The sequence below is a fragment of the Cyprinus carpio genome, chromosome A3 (assembly GCF_018340385.1).
Source record: "Cyprinus carpio isolate SPL01 chromosome A3, ASM1834038v1, whole genome shotgun sequence".
NCBI lineage: Eukaryota > Metazoa > Chordata > Actinopteri > Cypriniformes > Cyprinidae > Cyprinus > Cyprinus carpio.
In genome coordinates, this window is record NC_056574.1 from 30,187,320 (window position 1) to 30,203,861 (window position 16,542).

The following is a 16,542-nucleotide window of genomic DNA, read 5'->3' on the forward strand; positions in this document are numbered from 1 at the left end:
TCCGTCATCCTTTTTGACCATTTATCCACATATTCTTTGTGTGTCACTGATTCTGTGTTTCCCAATAATCCAAACAAGAGATCCACGGGGAGACGGGGGTGTTGCCCATACAGCAGGTAATGAGGTGAGTATCCAGTGGACTCGTGGCGAGTACAGTTATATGCGTGTATCATTTGTGGCAAATGTTCTTTCCATCTCTCCTTTTCTCTGTCTGTTAGGGTCCGTAACATTTGCAGCAATGTGCGGTTGAACCGCTCAGCGGGATTACATTGTGGGTGGTATGGGGATGTCCGTGAGTGTCCGACCCCTGACAGACGTCCAAGGGTGCGGAAAAGGTTGTTCTCAAACTTGCGTCCTTGATCATGGTGGAGACAATTTGGATAACCCAGACGAGGTATGTTATCATTGTATATCCGTTCAGCTGCAGTTTGTCCTGATTTATTTTTGGTTGGGTAAGCCTGAGCAAATCTGGTAAAATGGTCTATTACTACCAGAATATACTCATAGTCTCCCTTGCTTTTCTCCAGATGTAAGTAGTCTATGCAAACCAGATCGAGAGCGGAAGCAGAAGTCAGGCCACCCATTGGTGCGCGTATGTGTTTGGTGGGTTTCTTTTGTTTTATGCAACTGCAATTTCTTGTGACATACTCCTCTATGCATCTCTTCATCTGTGGCCAATAGAAACGTTCTCTGGCAAGATGGAGCACACGTCCTGTGCCAACGTGTCCCATGTTGTCATGGAGATGTTTTAGGGCAACTGACCGGTAATTGGTGGGTAGGACTAACTGTTTTCTCTCTGGTGTTTGGCGGTACAAGACTCCATTCTCCAAATGTAGTTGATTCCACTCATGAAGGAGTTTGCGAGTGAGCCCACTCACTGACCTTCTGACCTCATCAGTAAGAACATTATTTGACTCTTTCAATGTAATTATTTCCCCTATTCCAGGGTCCTCTCGTTGGGCTTTTGCCAGCTCTTCGTGGCTTATTTCGGGCAAGAGTGAATGAGGCTGTGGTATCACATCAGCAGAGGAGGTGTAAAGTGCAGCTATCCATGCTACATCTTTCCTCTGGGCTGCTCTACTCCCTTCCCAAGTCGCATGCAGCACATCCTGAGACAGCTCCTCCGTGCATTTCGCCACATAGTTGTCAATATCGAGTGGGATGCGTGAGAGCGTGTCCGCGTCTATATTGTTTTTTCCAGGTCTGTATTTAATATTGAAGTGGAACTCTAACAGTTCTCCAACCCAGCGATGTCCAACTGCATTGAGTTTCGCAGTGCTCATGATGTAAGTCAGCGGATTGTTATCAGTGTAGATGGTGAAATGTGGAGCATAGAAGAGATAGTCTCTAAATTTCTCACACACTGCCCACTTCAGAGCAAGGAACTCGAGTTTTCCGCTGTGGAGTCGGTAGTTCCTTTCAGCAGGTGTCAGAGTTTGTGATCCATATCGGATGACTCGGATTTTTCCACACTGTTGCTGATAGAGGATTGCGCTGAGCCCTTTCTTTGATGCATCCATGTGTAGGATGAATGGCTCCTCGAAGTTGGGGTATGCGAGGACTGGGGGGTTGGTCAGCATACTGACAAGCCTTTTCAAGGTACTTTGGTGATCAGCCTTCCATAAGATGGGTGTTTTAGATGGGAGTTGTGGACCCTTGGACTTGCAGTGACGTGGAAGGGGTTGGGGCATGGAGGACTTAACTTGGAGCAGCTCATATAATGGCTTTGCTATTTTGGCAAAATCCTGTATGTAGGAGCGGTAATAACTCAGGAAGCCAAGAACCCGTCGGAGGTCACCAACTGTTTGGGGCGTTTTGGTTTTTAAAGCCATCACTGCCTCTAGGTCTTTGGGGTCAATTCGAACTCCCTCGGCCGACATCAAGTATCCAACATAGCAATCCTCCTTCTGAAACATCTCACACTTTTCTGCCCGTAGCTTTACCCCATGCTGCTGCAGTGCTTGGAGGACCTTGCGAATCACCTCCACATGGTCACTGAAAGATCTGGAGTAGCACAGTAGGTCATCTAGGTACGGTATACAGTACTCGTCTCTCAGAGAGCCTAACATCTCCTCCATGCTCCTTTGAAAAGCAGCAGGTGCATTAGAAAGTCCAAACGGGATCCTTACCCATTCGTAAAGCCCCCAGGGAGTGATGAAGGCAGTGAGATGGCGTGACCCTTCTGCCACAAACCCCTGGTGGTAAGCTTTACCTTGGTCCAGTATGCTGAACATTGAGTACCCACCTAGTGTGTCTATCAAATCCTGTATTCGCGGCAGTGGATGTCTGTCAGGTATGGTTTTTTGATTTAGAAGACGATAGTCTATGCAGAGACGAAGGGTGCCATCCTTCTTCCGCACACATACAACTGGGGCGGAATAGGCAGACTTAGATTTCACTATCCAACCCTTTACAAGAAGATCTTGAATGTAATCTTTCACTTCTTTAAACAGTGGTTTGGGAATGGATGTGTACGCTCTCTGCACAGGAACATCGTCGGTGAGGTTGATCACCATTTGCAGATTTGGGATACAGCCGAGGTCGTTTCCATCTCTTGCAAAGGCGTTTGACTCTTCCTGAAGCATCTTTCTAGCAACCTCTTGCTGTTGTTCCTCCAGATGGTCGAGGTTTACCGGTGGGTCCCACAGAGGTGGATCTGAATTGCTGACCTGAGTGGTGTTTACCTGACTGACAGTTGCTGCAGGCTCTGTTTTGTCCAGGATATCTGCCTCCACGACATTTTCAACACGCTGCAGGATCCCTAGAGCTGTTTTACGTGGTATTGTGATGTCATGATTGGTGTTATTACCAATTGGAATGGTGACATATGGCTTGATTGGGTTCTGGATTTCAAACAAACCTGGCCCTGCATCCCACTGTCCAGACGGTAGGCTGTCTTCATCTGTCTCGAACAACACTAATCGGGTAGAGGCATCTATGTTTGACGGCACCTGACACCTCACCCACAACACTTGACCAGCTGTGAGCACGATATCCTTGGCACCTGTTCTTAAGCGTCCCTGCTGCATAACTGGCTTTGCTGCCTGAATAAGGTTGACAAGAGCTTCAGCTGTTTCTTTGGGAACAGATATGGCATTGCTAAGAAGGCTAGCAAGTACTGGCACCAGTCTCTCTGGTTTCCCACAAATTAGCACTTCCAAAACATTAAAGCCAATCAATGGTTTATCCATGGGGTAGCTGCTGATGAGGAATGGGACACTAATGGACAGGTTGGGGTCCAAATTCCCTGGCAAGTTCACTGTAATAGCTACCCACCCATCATAGGGAATGAGACTACCATTTGCAGCAATAACCTTCAGTTCCTCCTCCCCTAAGATCTCAGAAACTGAGTGAATACTGAGGTCAGGTAGGTTCTCTTCTTTCCAGGCACAACTGACTATACTGACTTGGGACCCAGAGTCGAGCAAAGAAGTGACTGCTAAGCCATTTAGATAGCTCTGAACAAGGGCCTTTTTCCCAATCAGGCTAGCAACCGCTCTGGCTTTAGCTACACGTGGTGACTGGGGAGGGAGCTGAGCTACTTGGTTACAGTGACTTACTGTGCTTGTCGTTATTGGGGTTAAGGGTGAGGAGGGGAGTGTTTTGTCATTAACGACCTCACTTTCTGGTTGGGACTTATTTCCAGACCCGGCCACTAGACGTCCCTCTCCAGTGCCCGGTTGGAGTTTCCCTGTCTCTTTGGTCGCTTGAGACAGCCTGCTGCATGGTGTCCTTCCTCCCCACATGTGAAACAGTGTTTACAGTCTTGTCTGTCTTGTTCCACGCAGCTTGGACAACCATAGGGTTTTCCACGTTTAGATTGTGTCCTATTTTGACTGTACTGGCGCCCTTTGTGAGTCAGCTGTTGTTGGTTTTGTTTTTGCATGGTCTCAACCAGTCTAGTGAGCTCCTCTACTTTGGACGTGAGGTCTCTCAGAGGATCGGGTTTTGTTTGTTTTGCCCCTACACTCTCTGACTTTGTGCTAGGTGTCTTTACCACATCCGACTCGAGCTGTGCGCTGTGCGCATTTGTTACAGTCTGTCGACGGAACGAACCAAGTCTTTTCATTCTCTCGTTTTCTTCACTAGTGATTTTCATCACATGACGCAGAATCATCTCATCAGTGACCCCACTGTTTGTCAACAAAGGTTTGAGCTCTCTGCGTATGTCAGTGTGTTTGTGTCCAAAGCCTTGGTACACGGTATGTAGGAAAACATCTTGCACTGTAGCTGTAGAATATTTAATGTTAGTGTCAGCCAGTCTTGATGTCAATAGGATGCGTTGTTTTAAGCCAATTAAACGATAGAGAAACTGCTGTGGTGTCTCGTTCTCATCCTGTTTCGTACACATCAACTCTTGGAATAGCTCTGTGCTGTTTTTTTCTCTTAGGTGAGTTTGGAGAAATCCCTTGAGTTCAGCCACTGCCATGTCATCTTTGTTTATCAACATCTCTTTGAATATGCCTGGTCTTATGATTTTGAGCACACCACGAACAATCTCTGAGTCTGAGAATCCTTCTTTGATTCCATCATCAATTTGCCTACAGACATTATTGTAGCTGATATCTGAGGATTGATCACCGATCTGCCCGCCTTGCACTTTGAACTCTCTCCGTGAAAGGTAACTGAGTTCCCTTAAGGACACCATCCCCTCGCGAGCCGAATGAGAGGCATGCTCACCTGGTGGATTCCTTTCCGGCTGCCTTAACAGAACTGAGGATGAGGGCATGTGTCTCTGTGATGGCGACGCATGTGCTGGTATACACTGTATGAGTTTCTTGCTAAGCTCCTCGTAGCTAGCGAGCGCTTTAAGCAAATCAGCGTTCGATGTGTCAGGTACATTTAACATTGTAACCGAGCCTGATTCTGATTAGGCAATACCACTAGGCAATGTAGTACTGACTAAAGTAGGTTTGTGTCGACTCTGCGGGTGAGTGTCTGTGGGGATTTCAGGGTGTGTTTGGGTAGTAACAGAACCCTCAGAAAAATCAACAAGATCATCAAGCTTATCACCACTCTGCCTAGTATGTAACTCAGAATCACCCTTTACATTTAGAAACGACATAACATCACGACATTTTACTATCTCATCAATAGTATCTTTTAATATCAGCAACTGAACCATTCCCTCGTCCTCTGTTTCAAGTAACTGCTTACTGTACATGAACGAGTTGATGTGATCGTAGCATTCCTCCTGATCTCTCTCCACAAGCTCTGACTGGTCCATGTCCGACACTGGATTCACCGCTCTGGCGACCCGAAGAAGCTCGTCAGCTGTCAAGATAAGTAGGCTCTTCCTAATGTCCCACACTAGGCTCTTCCTCCCACCACTCGACATTATGGCTCTTCGTCTCCCTCACAGCTGGCAACACAGTTCGGTGATGGTGCAGTCGGCTCTGGATCGCAGACCTCCACTCGTCCACGTTTGCAGTCCCCAAGGCTGGACAGGGCTAGCTGCTGGTCAGCGTTGTCATCACTCGGCTCCCTCTCCAATAGATGGCGCCGAAGTATCCCGGAACGAGCCCCCAAGAATCTGTAGCGGGTCCCGGCCAGGTCTCCGCTGGCAGATATATAGATAATCCTCTGATAGGAGTGCTCTGGAAATATTAGAAATATTACAGAGAAATCAGTGACGCAGGACAACAGTTGCTCATTCTCCATTCACTCGGATTATATTTATTTTCAACTTCATTTTAACTTTGTATCTGCAATCATGAATTATTTTCTGTTATTTTTGTCTGCTTTGCATTGAAGCACAGTGTATATCCACATTTGGATTACATGAAGTCATATAATCTTCAACAGTCTGTTTTCACATAAATGTATCCTCACATATTTTTTCCAAACATGAACTTAAAGTTTGTATGAAACAAAAAACTGACACTTTCCCTTTAAATCACGTTGTCTATCATCAATCATGTCTGCACTTCTTCATTTAAACACCTATCATCTTTGTCCTCTTATCAAAAGAGCATTTTTGTAATAACTGTACATTTTATAAGTGTTCACTTTATACAACAGAATAATTCTCATTTGCAGTTAAAACTGTATTACATTTACACTATAAGAACACAGACTTCAATAATAAACATATCTGCCTCGTAACTTGGCACTCAGTTCTTTGAACTAAATCTGTATCATTGTAATATTACCGTGCATGTGCCCTTAAACAAGGCCGCAGCCGTAACTGGTCTTACGCTGTACATTCACATTAACTTTTTACCCTTTTAACATTGTGCTACACTCATAGCTGTTTTCCACACACACTGAAATAACTCACAAATGCCCCGGAGCCATAAGGTACAAATAAAATAAACAATTTGCGGATGTCGGCCGCCATTTTCTAAATTGTGTACTGTCAACTTAACGGTTTACACATTTGACATACTTTTAGCTTACAGAGCACACATCACCGGGAATTCCTATTAGCTTATAAACCTCTGTAGTCACATACAAGGTGTGTAACTAACCTGGAAATATTACAAATATTACAGAGAAATCAGTGACGCAGGACAACAGTTGCTCATTCTCCATTCACTCGGATTATGAGCTCATCTTGCTCTGCGCATCGCTAAATGACCCAGTGTGACGCTGCTCATGGTTACTGCCACCCAGTGTCCATTTTATGAAAAGAAATCTCTCATTAGTATTCAATTTAACAATAAAACAGACAAAAATAAAAATAAAAAAAAATGAATAAAATAAAATACTATTTCAATAAAATGAAATTAAACAAAAACAAATAATCTCAACAAAACATATAGTGTTTCATGCTCCGCTGACCTTTTGATTTAGTGTTTCATGCTTTGTAAACTTACTCTGTGGTTACTCAGTCATACAACGAGCAGAGAGGAAGAAGATGCATTTGTCAAAAGAGAGAGAGAGCAAGAAAGAGAGAGATCGGATGAGTAACATAAAGGAAGGAATAGAGTGATAGAGAAAGAGAACCTCCTGACAGATGGACGCAAAAGGGGAGGAGCAGATAGAGCGAGAGCAGTAAAGGGAGGAGGCTAAAGGGTTGGGGGTCAGGTAGACAGACAGACCTCAGCATCCATGGTGCTTGCTCAGACAGCTGAAGTTGAAGGGTAAGTCTTATACTTCCAATATTAAATAACTGCTTGGTTGAGCAATTATGTATTTTATCTGATAGGATCTGACCTAAACCGACATATAAAATGACGTAATGTCATGTACACTGATCCTAAAATATATTTTAACACTTAAGCCGCTGTTAAAAATAAATGTCATTGCATTATTTGTCAAACCAAGCAGCATTCATTTCATGTAAAACATTTCACAAGAAGGAATTTGTTGATAAATCACTGTTATAAAAAACACCATTGAAGACTCAATGTATTGTGACATTTTTTAGTTCTAAATCTTTCTGGAACACGAGGAGAATCGACTTCATCTGCTAAAAATCACCCTGCTGCTTAAAAGTTATTGCAAAATGACTAGTGAGTAGAATTGTGAGTATAATTGTAGTTCTGAGAAAAATTCTAGCAAAGTTTTTTTTTTCCGCAGATGCCGCTTTTAGCCAGATATTTTGTTGTCTAGAGTAACTTCATGGTCCAGATAATCACTCATTAGTAAATAAATTAGTGGTAAATACTCATTATGCATTGATAAATAAAAATTTTTAACTGCGCACTTGCAATGTACAAGTTGGTTTGTATTAATCAGGTGCTGTTTAGAATAACCCAAAAGCTAGGAAACACCGAAGCATTTTGTGAAACCAAGAGTGTGAACAATATGTTTGCAGCGATAACTCAGATAAGGAGTTGAGGTTTAAACCTCTGTCAAATAAACTGTATCCAAATTACTTGCCAGCTACTTTTAAAAGTGTTCAAGTGAAACCGCAACGTCAGTGTTTGCTGTAGACTGTCATGTCACTGTTTGATATCTCTCATCGCTTTGGCCGTTGGTATACAATACGCCTCTTTACAAGAAGTCACCTTACGGTTATAGCTGAGGGTTTCTGTTGTTGTCTGTGGGTGTCATTTTGTAGTGTTAGTGGAAATTGCATGTTTATAGGCTGACCACCCACTCACAAAGAGGGGCGCACTGCTGACAATGGCCCACTCAGCAAAAGAGCCAAAGGTAGCTTGCGACATATACGCAGATCTAAAACTCATCTAAAGTTCATGTCAAGAATTTTGCAATGGAATTCAATATGCATGCTCTGCAGTTTAACGTATTCTTTGGGCAACATCCTGTCAGGTAAAAAGCCACAGCAATGCCATTTAAAAGTGAAAGTCTGAATTTTAAAAATTAAAGTTCTTTTGGCTGACTGGCTGTTTGCATTATTATGCAAAAATGTAACATAAAATAATCAACGATTATGTACAAACATTTAGAATCACTTAAAGGGAAATATAACACCAAAATGAAATTGTTATAATTTACTCACCCTCATGTAGTTCTAAACCTTTTTTCAACCTTTTGTTGTTCTAGACATTCTTCAAAGTATCTTCTTTTGAATGTAAGAAAGTAACTTGTATAGGTTTGTAACAATATGAGAGTATGGAAGCCTGTTTATGCCAGGGAATAAATAAATAAAGGTAATTGCAACAGTTTATTTCACAATTCGTACTTTGTTTCTCGGAATTCTGTGTAAAAAGTTAGAAGAGTGAGACATAAACTTGCGATTGGGTGCAAGGTAGAGATATAATCTCACAATTCTGAGAAAATAATTCACAATCACAAATATATATATATATATATATATATATATATATATATATATATATATATATATATATATATATATATATATATAAATTCAAGGTGTTAACTCAGAAGTCTGAGAAAAAGTAATTCAGAATTGCCAGGTAGATGGTCAAAATTCAGAGTTGCAAGAAACTTGAAAACAGGTATCCATATGAGGGGGAGTAAACACTGACAGAACTTACTTCAAACTAACATTAAAAGGATAATTCATCCAAAAATGAAAATTCTGTTTATTTTTTCAATACTGTGGAAGTCAATGGCTACCATCAACTGTTTGGTTACCAATATTCTTAAAAATATTTTCTCTTGTGTTCAACATAATGAACAAACTTGTACAGGTTTGGAACAACTTGATGGTGAGTAAATGATGACCTTTTTTGGGTGAACTATCCCTTTAAACTTCGGTGCAAAGCCTGTTTACACCAAGGACGAAAACGAAAACATTGACAATCACGATAATATTGACAGCCAATCAGAGCTCAAGCATTTAGAGCATCAGATGACATAACTGAAGCGTGCGCTTATACAGTAAACAGAACATTATTGTCCACATCATGGTTATTGTTCTTGGTGTTAACGGGCTTTAACTGTGGACTTAAATCATGCAGCTTTGAGAGAAAGTTGTGCTATATGCAAGTGATCGTCCGTACGATTTTGCTTTGCAGATGAAAAAATGGATAGAATATTATTCTTTCATTGCATAGCCCTGTTGAAAAAACAGCATATGCTGGTTATGTATGTTTTGAAGCTGGGATGCTGGTTTGAGCTGGTTTATGCTGGTCCTTTGCTGGTTTAAGCTGGTCATGTGCTGGCCCTAAACTGGTCCGACTAGCTTAAGACCAGCACGTCACCAGCTAAGGACCAGCATAAACCAGCTCAAACCAGCATCCCAGCTTCAAAACATACCTAACCAGCATATGCTGTTTTTTTAATTTGATTGTTTAATCATCCCATTTCAGCGTGACTTACTTAGTCTTCCTTCCCAGCAGCAATATGGACTATTTTGTGCATTTCTATGTGTCACTTTCAGCCACAGGTAAAATCCAGCTACATTTGCGGTCACGTTCTTAGTCATAGTCTCCATAGCGACAGTTTGAGTTATTAACAGAACATCATGGATCACATCATCTGATTACTACACTAGATATTATAGAAACCATAGAAATTGATATTTTGACAACAGATTAATGCAACCACAGTTGTGCTTTATTGAGACCAAGTGTTAACCTCATTCACTCTTATAAATAAAGGTTCCAAAATAGTTTTTTTTTTTTTTTTTTTTTTTTTTTTTCTCGCAGTGATGCCATAGAAGAACCAATTTGGTTCCCTAAATAATCTTTCAGTGAACAGTTCTTAAAAGAATGACTTAATGTTCTAAAGAACCCTTTTCCACTATAAAGAACATTTTGTGTGATGGAAAGGTTCCATGGATGTAAAAGGTTATAAATGCTTACAGTAGCATGTGTTGCACTTAGGGAGTGTGAATCATGTATCGATGGAATTTTGAGTGTTGATATATTTTTGAGTGTTCAGTCACTCAAAAAGTATAATTGTCATCATTTCCTCACTTCATGTCATTCCAGACCTTTTCTGTAATGCAGAATGTTTTTTTTTTTTTCTTTTAAAGAATTATGTTTTACATCTGTGTTTAAGATCCAAGGAGTGATGAAGGATTACTGGCATACCCCTCTCTTCATCTTCATCTTCATCTTATTTTATGGAACTGGCCAGTCCAGGAAAACGCAAACAGGTACCTATAGCAAACACAGAACGTTCCCCTAACATTAGTATATGGTTCCCGTTTAGATATTAAATTTTTACAGCCATAAAATAATGTTCCCAGAAGGTTGCAAGGAGTATTTTTTTAGACTTTAAAATAACTTATAGATGAATGTTCCCTAATAACTATTTTTAGCAGAACATTTAGCAGAATCATTATATTTCTATAAATATATATATATATACATATATATATATCTATATATATATATATAGATAGATAGATAGATAGATAGATAGATAGATAGATATAGATTTTGTTTTGGAACCAGAAACAAACATTTACAGAACATTTTGAGAACCAATAAATGTTAGTTTGGTATATTTACGTCCACCTATTTTGTAGGGAACTCAGTTTTTTGCCCATTTTGTAACGTTATAAATACTGAAAAACAAAGCATGTGTTTTCTAATCTCTCATTATGTTTGTCTTGGTTCCACCATAAACAGCAGGTCTGACCTGTGTGAATGACTACGTGACGAACATTTCTTGTGTGTGGTGGAACTCTACAGATTTCTCCGGCCAGCAATGTAAACTTGTGGGGAAAAGTGACACAAAAAGGTTTGAGGTTTTAGTTTCAAGTCTCAGAATAGACCAAGAGTCGGCAACCTACGGCAGAGGGATAATCGCTGGCACGCGAGCAATAGGGAAAACTGCATACTGATGTACATTCTAAGGTAATAACTTCAGTTAATGCAGCGTATTAATATAGAGCGGTGATTAAACTGAATGGTTTTAATGCATTGGCCCTGTCACACACACACATACAGTGATGTTCAGTATGGTCACACTGTATATCTGTTATTTTGAAAAGTTTAAAAAACAATTTATGAAAAAATCTACAGAAACTATTTGCATGAAAATTAAAGTAGGCCTATTGTTTTTTTTCCCGTATCATTTAAAAATGTGTATGTAGCCTACTGTACAAAGCATTAATGCGTACTGTATAATACAGAATGCGTTTTAAAAAAAGAGGCGGTGTGGGTGGAGGAGGTTTGCACAGTAGTTAACCAGAAAAATTAAAAATGGCACGTCAGGCCGAATAGGTTGCCGACCCCTGGAATAGACAACTTTAACATTGCTCAGTAAGCCTTCTCGAATCTGAATTGAATTTAAATGTGTTTGTAGATCATGTGAGCTGGTGCCACTGAGCAGTCAAACACATCCTAAGAGAAGCTGTTCTTTACATTTTCACAAACGTGTGAGTAGAAATGGCTGAAATTTAAGTTACATTATTACTGACACTGATTAACATGTATTTTCTTCCTGCATTTCCCTCTCTTTAACACAGAACTTTTTTTTCATTAACAAAATCTGGTTGAATGTAACCTGTAATGGATCTGTCATCACTAAACTGCGTTATCAGCCTGGCCGACACAGTAAGTGGAAGAATTTCTGCTATTAGTGGGTTTTAGATGTGTTTAAAATGGCAGGTAAATGTAAAAATAAAATTAATAAAATTAATCAAAGATCATATGCAAATTTGTGTTGAAAAAGCGTGTGAACTTCAGTCATTTGGATTGATAATGGTCTTTTTAATCCTTGGCACAATTAGACAAACTCTTTGATACCTTTTACACAAAGCATTTAGGATAAACTTAGTCAAATCTATAATAATATGATAAATGGAAACAGTACTAGTTCACCTCTTTTTCTACTCGCTCCTCAGCGATTGCAGCTTGCTTTTGCGAGCGTCTTTGTGGTACGCACTCTGACAAACTTTAACTTTACACCAATGAAATGTGTTTATTGCACATATCCAGTCTTGTTTAATTTATATATTTTCTGAGTTTTGTGTGTGTGTGTATGTGTTTAAGCCATTATTAGAGGATTCAGTCACCACAAACTCCCCATAATCCGTATGCTCCTTGCTGTGCAATGAATTTAAGGATGCTAATTGTATTGTTTACATTTATGCATTTGTAATTTAGATCACAGTCAAAGTGTTCATCAGTCCCTGCATTCCTTAGGAATGAAACCCATGTCTTTGTTGTTGCGAGCACCATGCTCATTTTAAATGTTCTTCATGGTTGTTTGTATTTTATTTTTGTTTTTAAATGACAGTTAAGACCCAGCCTCCAGATAAACCCACTGTAAACAGAGACAACATAACTTGGAGTAAAGGCAGTAACTTTCCAAAAGACATAGACTCTTATGAATTTCAGCTGCAGTTTAAAGCCACAAATACAAGCTGGGAGGTCAGCGTTTGATTTAAATGTTTTCTTCAACATTTAACTAATTATTTAATGAAATACAATTACATGCATTTAAATCTTTAGTAACCTGCTCAAATACAGTCAGTCAAATACAGAATCATTTTAAATGTATGATTGCATATTTTTGCATGCTTCTGCGCTATAGAGGGCAGCACATATGAATGTTTCTCATGAAAGTTACGTGCTGCTGGACGAGAATAAACTGACCGTAGGAGAAGAGTACCAGGCCAGGGTACGTGTGAAGCCTACTGAGCCCGAAAATTCTGGTTGTTTTCGGGGGGAATGGAGCGACTGGAGTCCTACTGTGTCCTGGAGGTCTGAGATTGGAAAGCCGCCAGTGAAACCAGGAGATGATGCATCTCCACCAGGTGGGGCTTCTTGCTGGCCCAGTGATATTTGTCTGTGAGTTAAAATGATAATATATTTCATGACAGCATTTTCTTTTTTTTTCAGTAGCTGATGATATTGTTCTGATCATTGGATTCCACATATTGCTTGTTTTTGCTGTTCTTTCTTTGGTCATCTGTAAGGCAAAGAAAAGCACCCGGTGAGTATTAGATGTATATGTGATATGTCTTGATGGCCCTTCCTTTATATAGTAACTTATCATTGTTGACTTTTTCTAGCTCCTCCTCTTTGATATATTTAAATTTTTACATTTATTTATTTATTTCAACAAATGAATGAAATCACACTGTCAAGTCTGACTTTTAAACAAGTTCCAAAGTTTGGTAACAAAGTTGCAAAAATTTCCAACCCCACAGAACACAAGCATAAAAATAATGCACACATTTTTAGTTGGACCTCCTGAGGTGGATGAACAACATTTGTAATTGACCTTTTGTTGGAGAAGAACAAATATTTGACCTCATTTGTTAAGACGTTCAAGCCCTAGTTTTTACTCTATTTGTGGAAAGTGCTGTGTGGGCATGTGTGTGTAGGTGTGTGTGTGTGTGTTTCTACCTACAGTATTTCCGTGTCAGTAAGTTGGTGTTTGTACCTGATATTTGTGTTGGTTTGTGCATCATTATCAAGTATTATTTCTTTGCAGATCAATAAAACCAAATAATCTACATGTTCCAGACCCCTCCAAATATTTCCAGCCTCTTCACACTGTCCATGGTGGAAACTTCCGGGTGAGTTCAGTTTTATTTTATGCAATTTTTTTTTTTTTTTATGTTAATAATAATAATAACACTCAGATTCACACATTGTTCTTCCTATGTAAAAACGTACCCATAAGAACTAACACACACACACCCATGTTAACAGATGTGGCTGAAACCTGCATTTCTTGCAAATGCCTAATCATATCTTCTTTTAGCAAGCCACAAAACACACACACTGACTGCATGCATTTCCTCTTACCTGTCCACAGAAATGGCTGGGCTGTCAGAATTCTGTTGGGCCGTTTCTTACCCCTCAGTCATGTGACGATATCTCACCTGTAGAGGTCTCAGACTTTTGGGATGTGTCCTTGATGGATCCAAACGCTCAGATGTCTACTGCCGCGCTCATTCACTCCAGTCAGATGGACTCTGGACTGGACAACAGCGGCACTAGTCATGCATCATCATCCGGTTTCTTTAACATGGGCTACTTCTATAGCAAATCCAATACAGGGTCTCTTCATCTCGAATCGTGCCCTGTGTACTTCACCTACCACCCTGAGGAAGGCACAAGCTCCACTCTCTCGTCGTCTGGGTCTTCATACGAATGCTTGCAAACCCCAACTTACCAGACAGAACAGCCCATGAGCCCAGATTCAGGGTTCGACATGCCTGAAGAGGAGCTTTTTGAGGACGATCAAGAAGACGAAGACATCAGTGGCGCGGAGAGATGTGCGGCTGAAGGACACGCGCTGGTTTCCTTCATTATGTCGCTGTCACAGGGTTCCCGTGCTGCTGTTCACCCAGCAGAGAGTTTCACTCCAGCGGCGGTCATCACACCGTGGTCTGAACCTGTGAGAGCACCCAGTTGTGTTTCCACCTCTGAGCCTGCAGAGGGCGCCGGGATCAGACCCTCCTCCATGATTGAGCCCAGCGGCAGTGGATATCTGACCCTGAAGGAGATGCAGAAATACAGCAACAAATCCATCTGAACGGAGGCCTAGTCCATCTCTGTCTGTATAGGCAAGACCGGGGGAAAATAAAACTCAGGTTAGGTTTATTTTTGAAAGTCAGTTTCTGTACAGACAGATAGAGTACAGTTCAAATGTTTGGGGTCAGTAAATGTTTTTGAGAGAAGCCTCTTACGCTCACCAGGGCTTCATTTATTAAAAAAAAAACAAAAAAAACAAGTAATATTATGAAATATTATTAGAATTTAAAAGAACTGTTTTTATTTTTATATATTTTAAAATGTAATTTATTCCTGCGACGGCAAAGCTGAATTTTCAGCAGCTATTACTCCAGTCTTCAGTGTCACATGATCCTTCAGAAACATTTTCATTATTATCAATGTTGAAAACAGTTGTGCTGATTTATATTTTAGTGGACACCGTCATATATATATATATATATATTTTTTTTCCAGGATTATGCAATGAAAAGATATATATTTGAAATAGAAAATTCTTTGTAATATAAGTGTCTTTACTGTCACTTTTGATCAATTTAATGCCTCCTTGCTGAATAAAAGTATTAAAATGCGCTCACCCCAAACTTTTAAATTGTAGTTTACCTTGAAGACTATAATTAATATTCACAAAAAACTGTTAGATAGCTTTATAAAGTGACATGATCAGCTAGATTTAAATGCACTTTCTTGGTTAAACAGTTTAAGCTCTATTTGAATGTCAGTACCACTGTAATAAGGACGATATAAAGAAATTTACAGCTCAGATAACTCGTTTTTGTATGGAAAGGGTCAAGTTGAACTGATGGTCAGATGCTGATAGAGTGGTTATGAACCCAGAACATTCCCGTTAAGAGACTGTTACACTTTTGTGTGACACATATGAAGGAAGCAGTACATTTGTGTTTAACATATCTTGTTTAAGTTTGCTTTATTAATTTAATAATGTTTTATTTAGCAAATGTTATTGCAGAGTATATAGTATATACAACTTTTTTTGCTGGGGAACCTTTTATGTTGCTACCATTTCATATTTTAATTTGTGAAATATAATTGTGAAATAAAATGATTCTCCAAACTAAACATTTTTGGTATTCAAAATCGAGTGCAAAGCATTTACTTGATTTTTCAGCTGCTAAATTAATTATTATTTCATGTTTATCTGACTGCTGTGAACATGGTATAAATGCTGCTTTTCAAATGTGAATTATTTGTTTGGAAATTCAGGGGGTCATTTTTGACTGCACGGCAATCCATCAGTACAGAATCCTCAAGGGTGTTCGGGGTAAAAATCTAGAGATATTACAACACTCCTGTATACTGATATCTATACGTTTTCTAACAGAACTTTTTATAGCAACTGTATGCAGTTTTGTGTATATTTGTGACTTTAGCACCAGAAAGTTAATTGATTGGAATCACTGTTGTAAATTACAGTTGTACATGTGGAATGTTGCTGCCATAAAACACCACTTTGTACCCGCTCACCAAACCTACATGCTTCCAGAACAGCCATTTAAGGGGAATGTGGAAAAGAAACAGAATCCATTTGCCTTATTAGAAGTCAGTGTACCATCAGAATGATTTTAAAACTGATATTTCAAGGTTTAAAAAAAAAAATACATACAGTTGCTATGAGGATTTTAGTTGCATTATTTGAGCATTTCTGGATCATACCTTTTAGAAAGCTGTAGCATTAAAATAAACTGTATTCACTTTTTTCTAAACTAGTAAAATATGT

General features: G+C 39.7%; 1 protein-coding gene across 3 annotated transcripts; it reads left to right on the top strand.

Moving 5' to 3' along the window:
• The first annotated feature begins 6,935 nt into the window (after positions 1–6,935).
• Positions 6,936–15,110, top strand: LOC109057652 (interleukin-2 receptor subunit beta-like). Of its 3 annotated transcripts, XM_042729141.1 has the most exons (11): positions 7,032–7,085; positions 7,373–7,469; positions 10,384–10,480; positions 10,959–11,070; positions 11,638–11,710; positions 11,801–11,888; positions 12,574–12,707; positions 12,871–13,093; positions 13,179–13,272; positions 13,777–13,861; positions 14,104–15,110. In XM_042729141.1, the coding sequence occupies exons 3-11, from the start codon at positions 10,396–10,398 to the stop codon at positions 14,824–14,826; spliced, it is 1,617 nt and encodes a 538-aa protein (XP_042585075.1). In that variant the 5' UTR covers positions 7,032–7,085; positions 7,373–7,469; positions 10,384–10,395; the 3' UTR covers positions 14,827–15,110. The 3 variants fall into 3 exon arrangements, with proteins under 3 accessions (XP_042585070.1, XP_042585083.1, XP_042585075.1); XM_042729136.1 differs by lacking the exon at positions 7,373–7,469 and having other exon boundaries at positions 6,936–7,085; XM_042729149.1 differs by lacking the exon at positions 7,373–7,469 and having other exon boundaries at positions 6,936–7,085; positions 13,182–13,272.
• Positions 15,111–16,542: the final 1,432 nt, after the last annotated feature.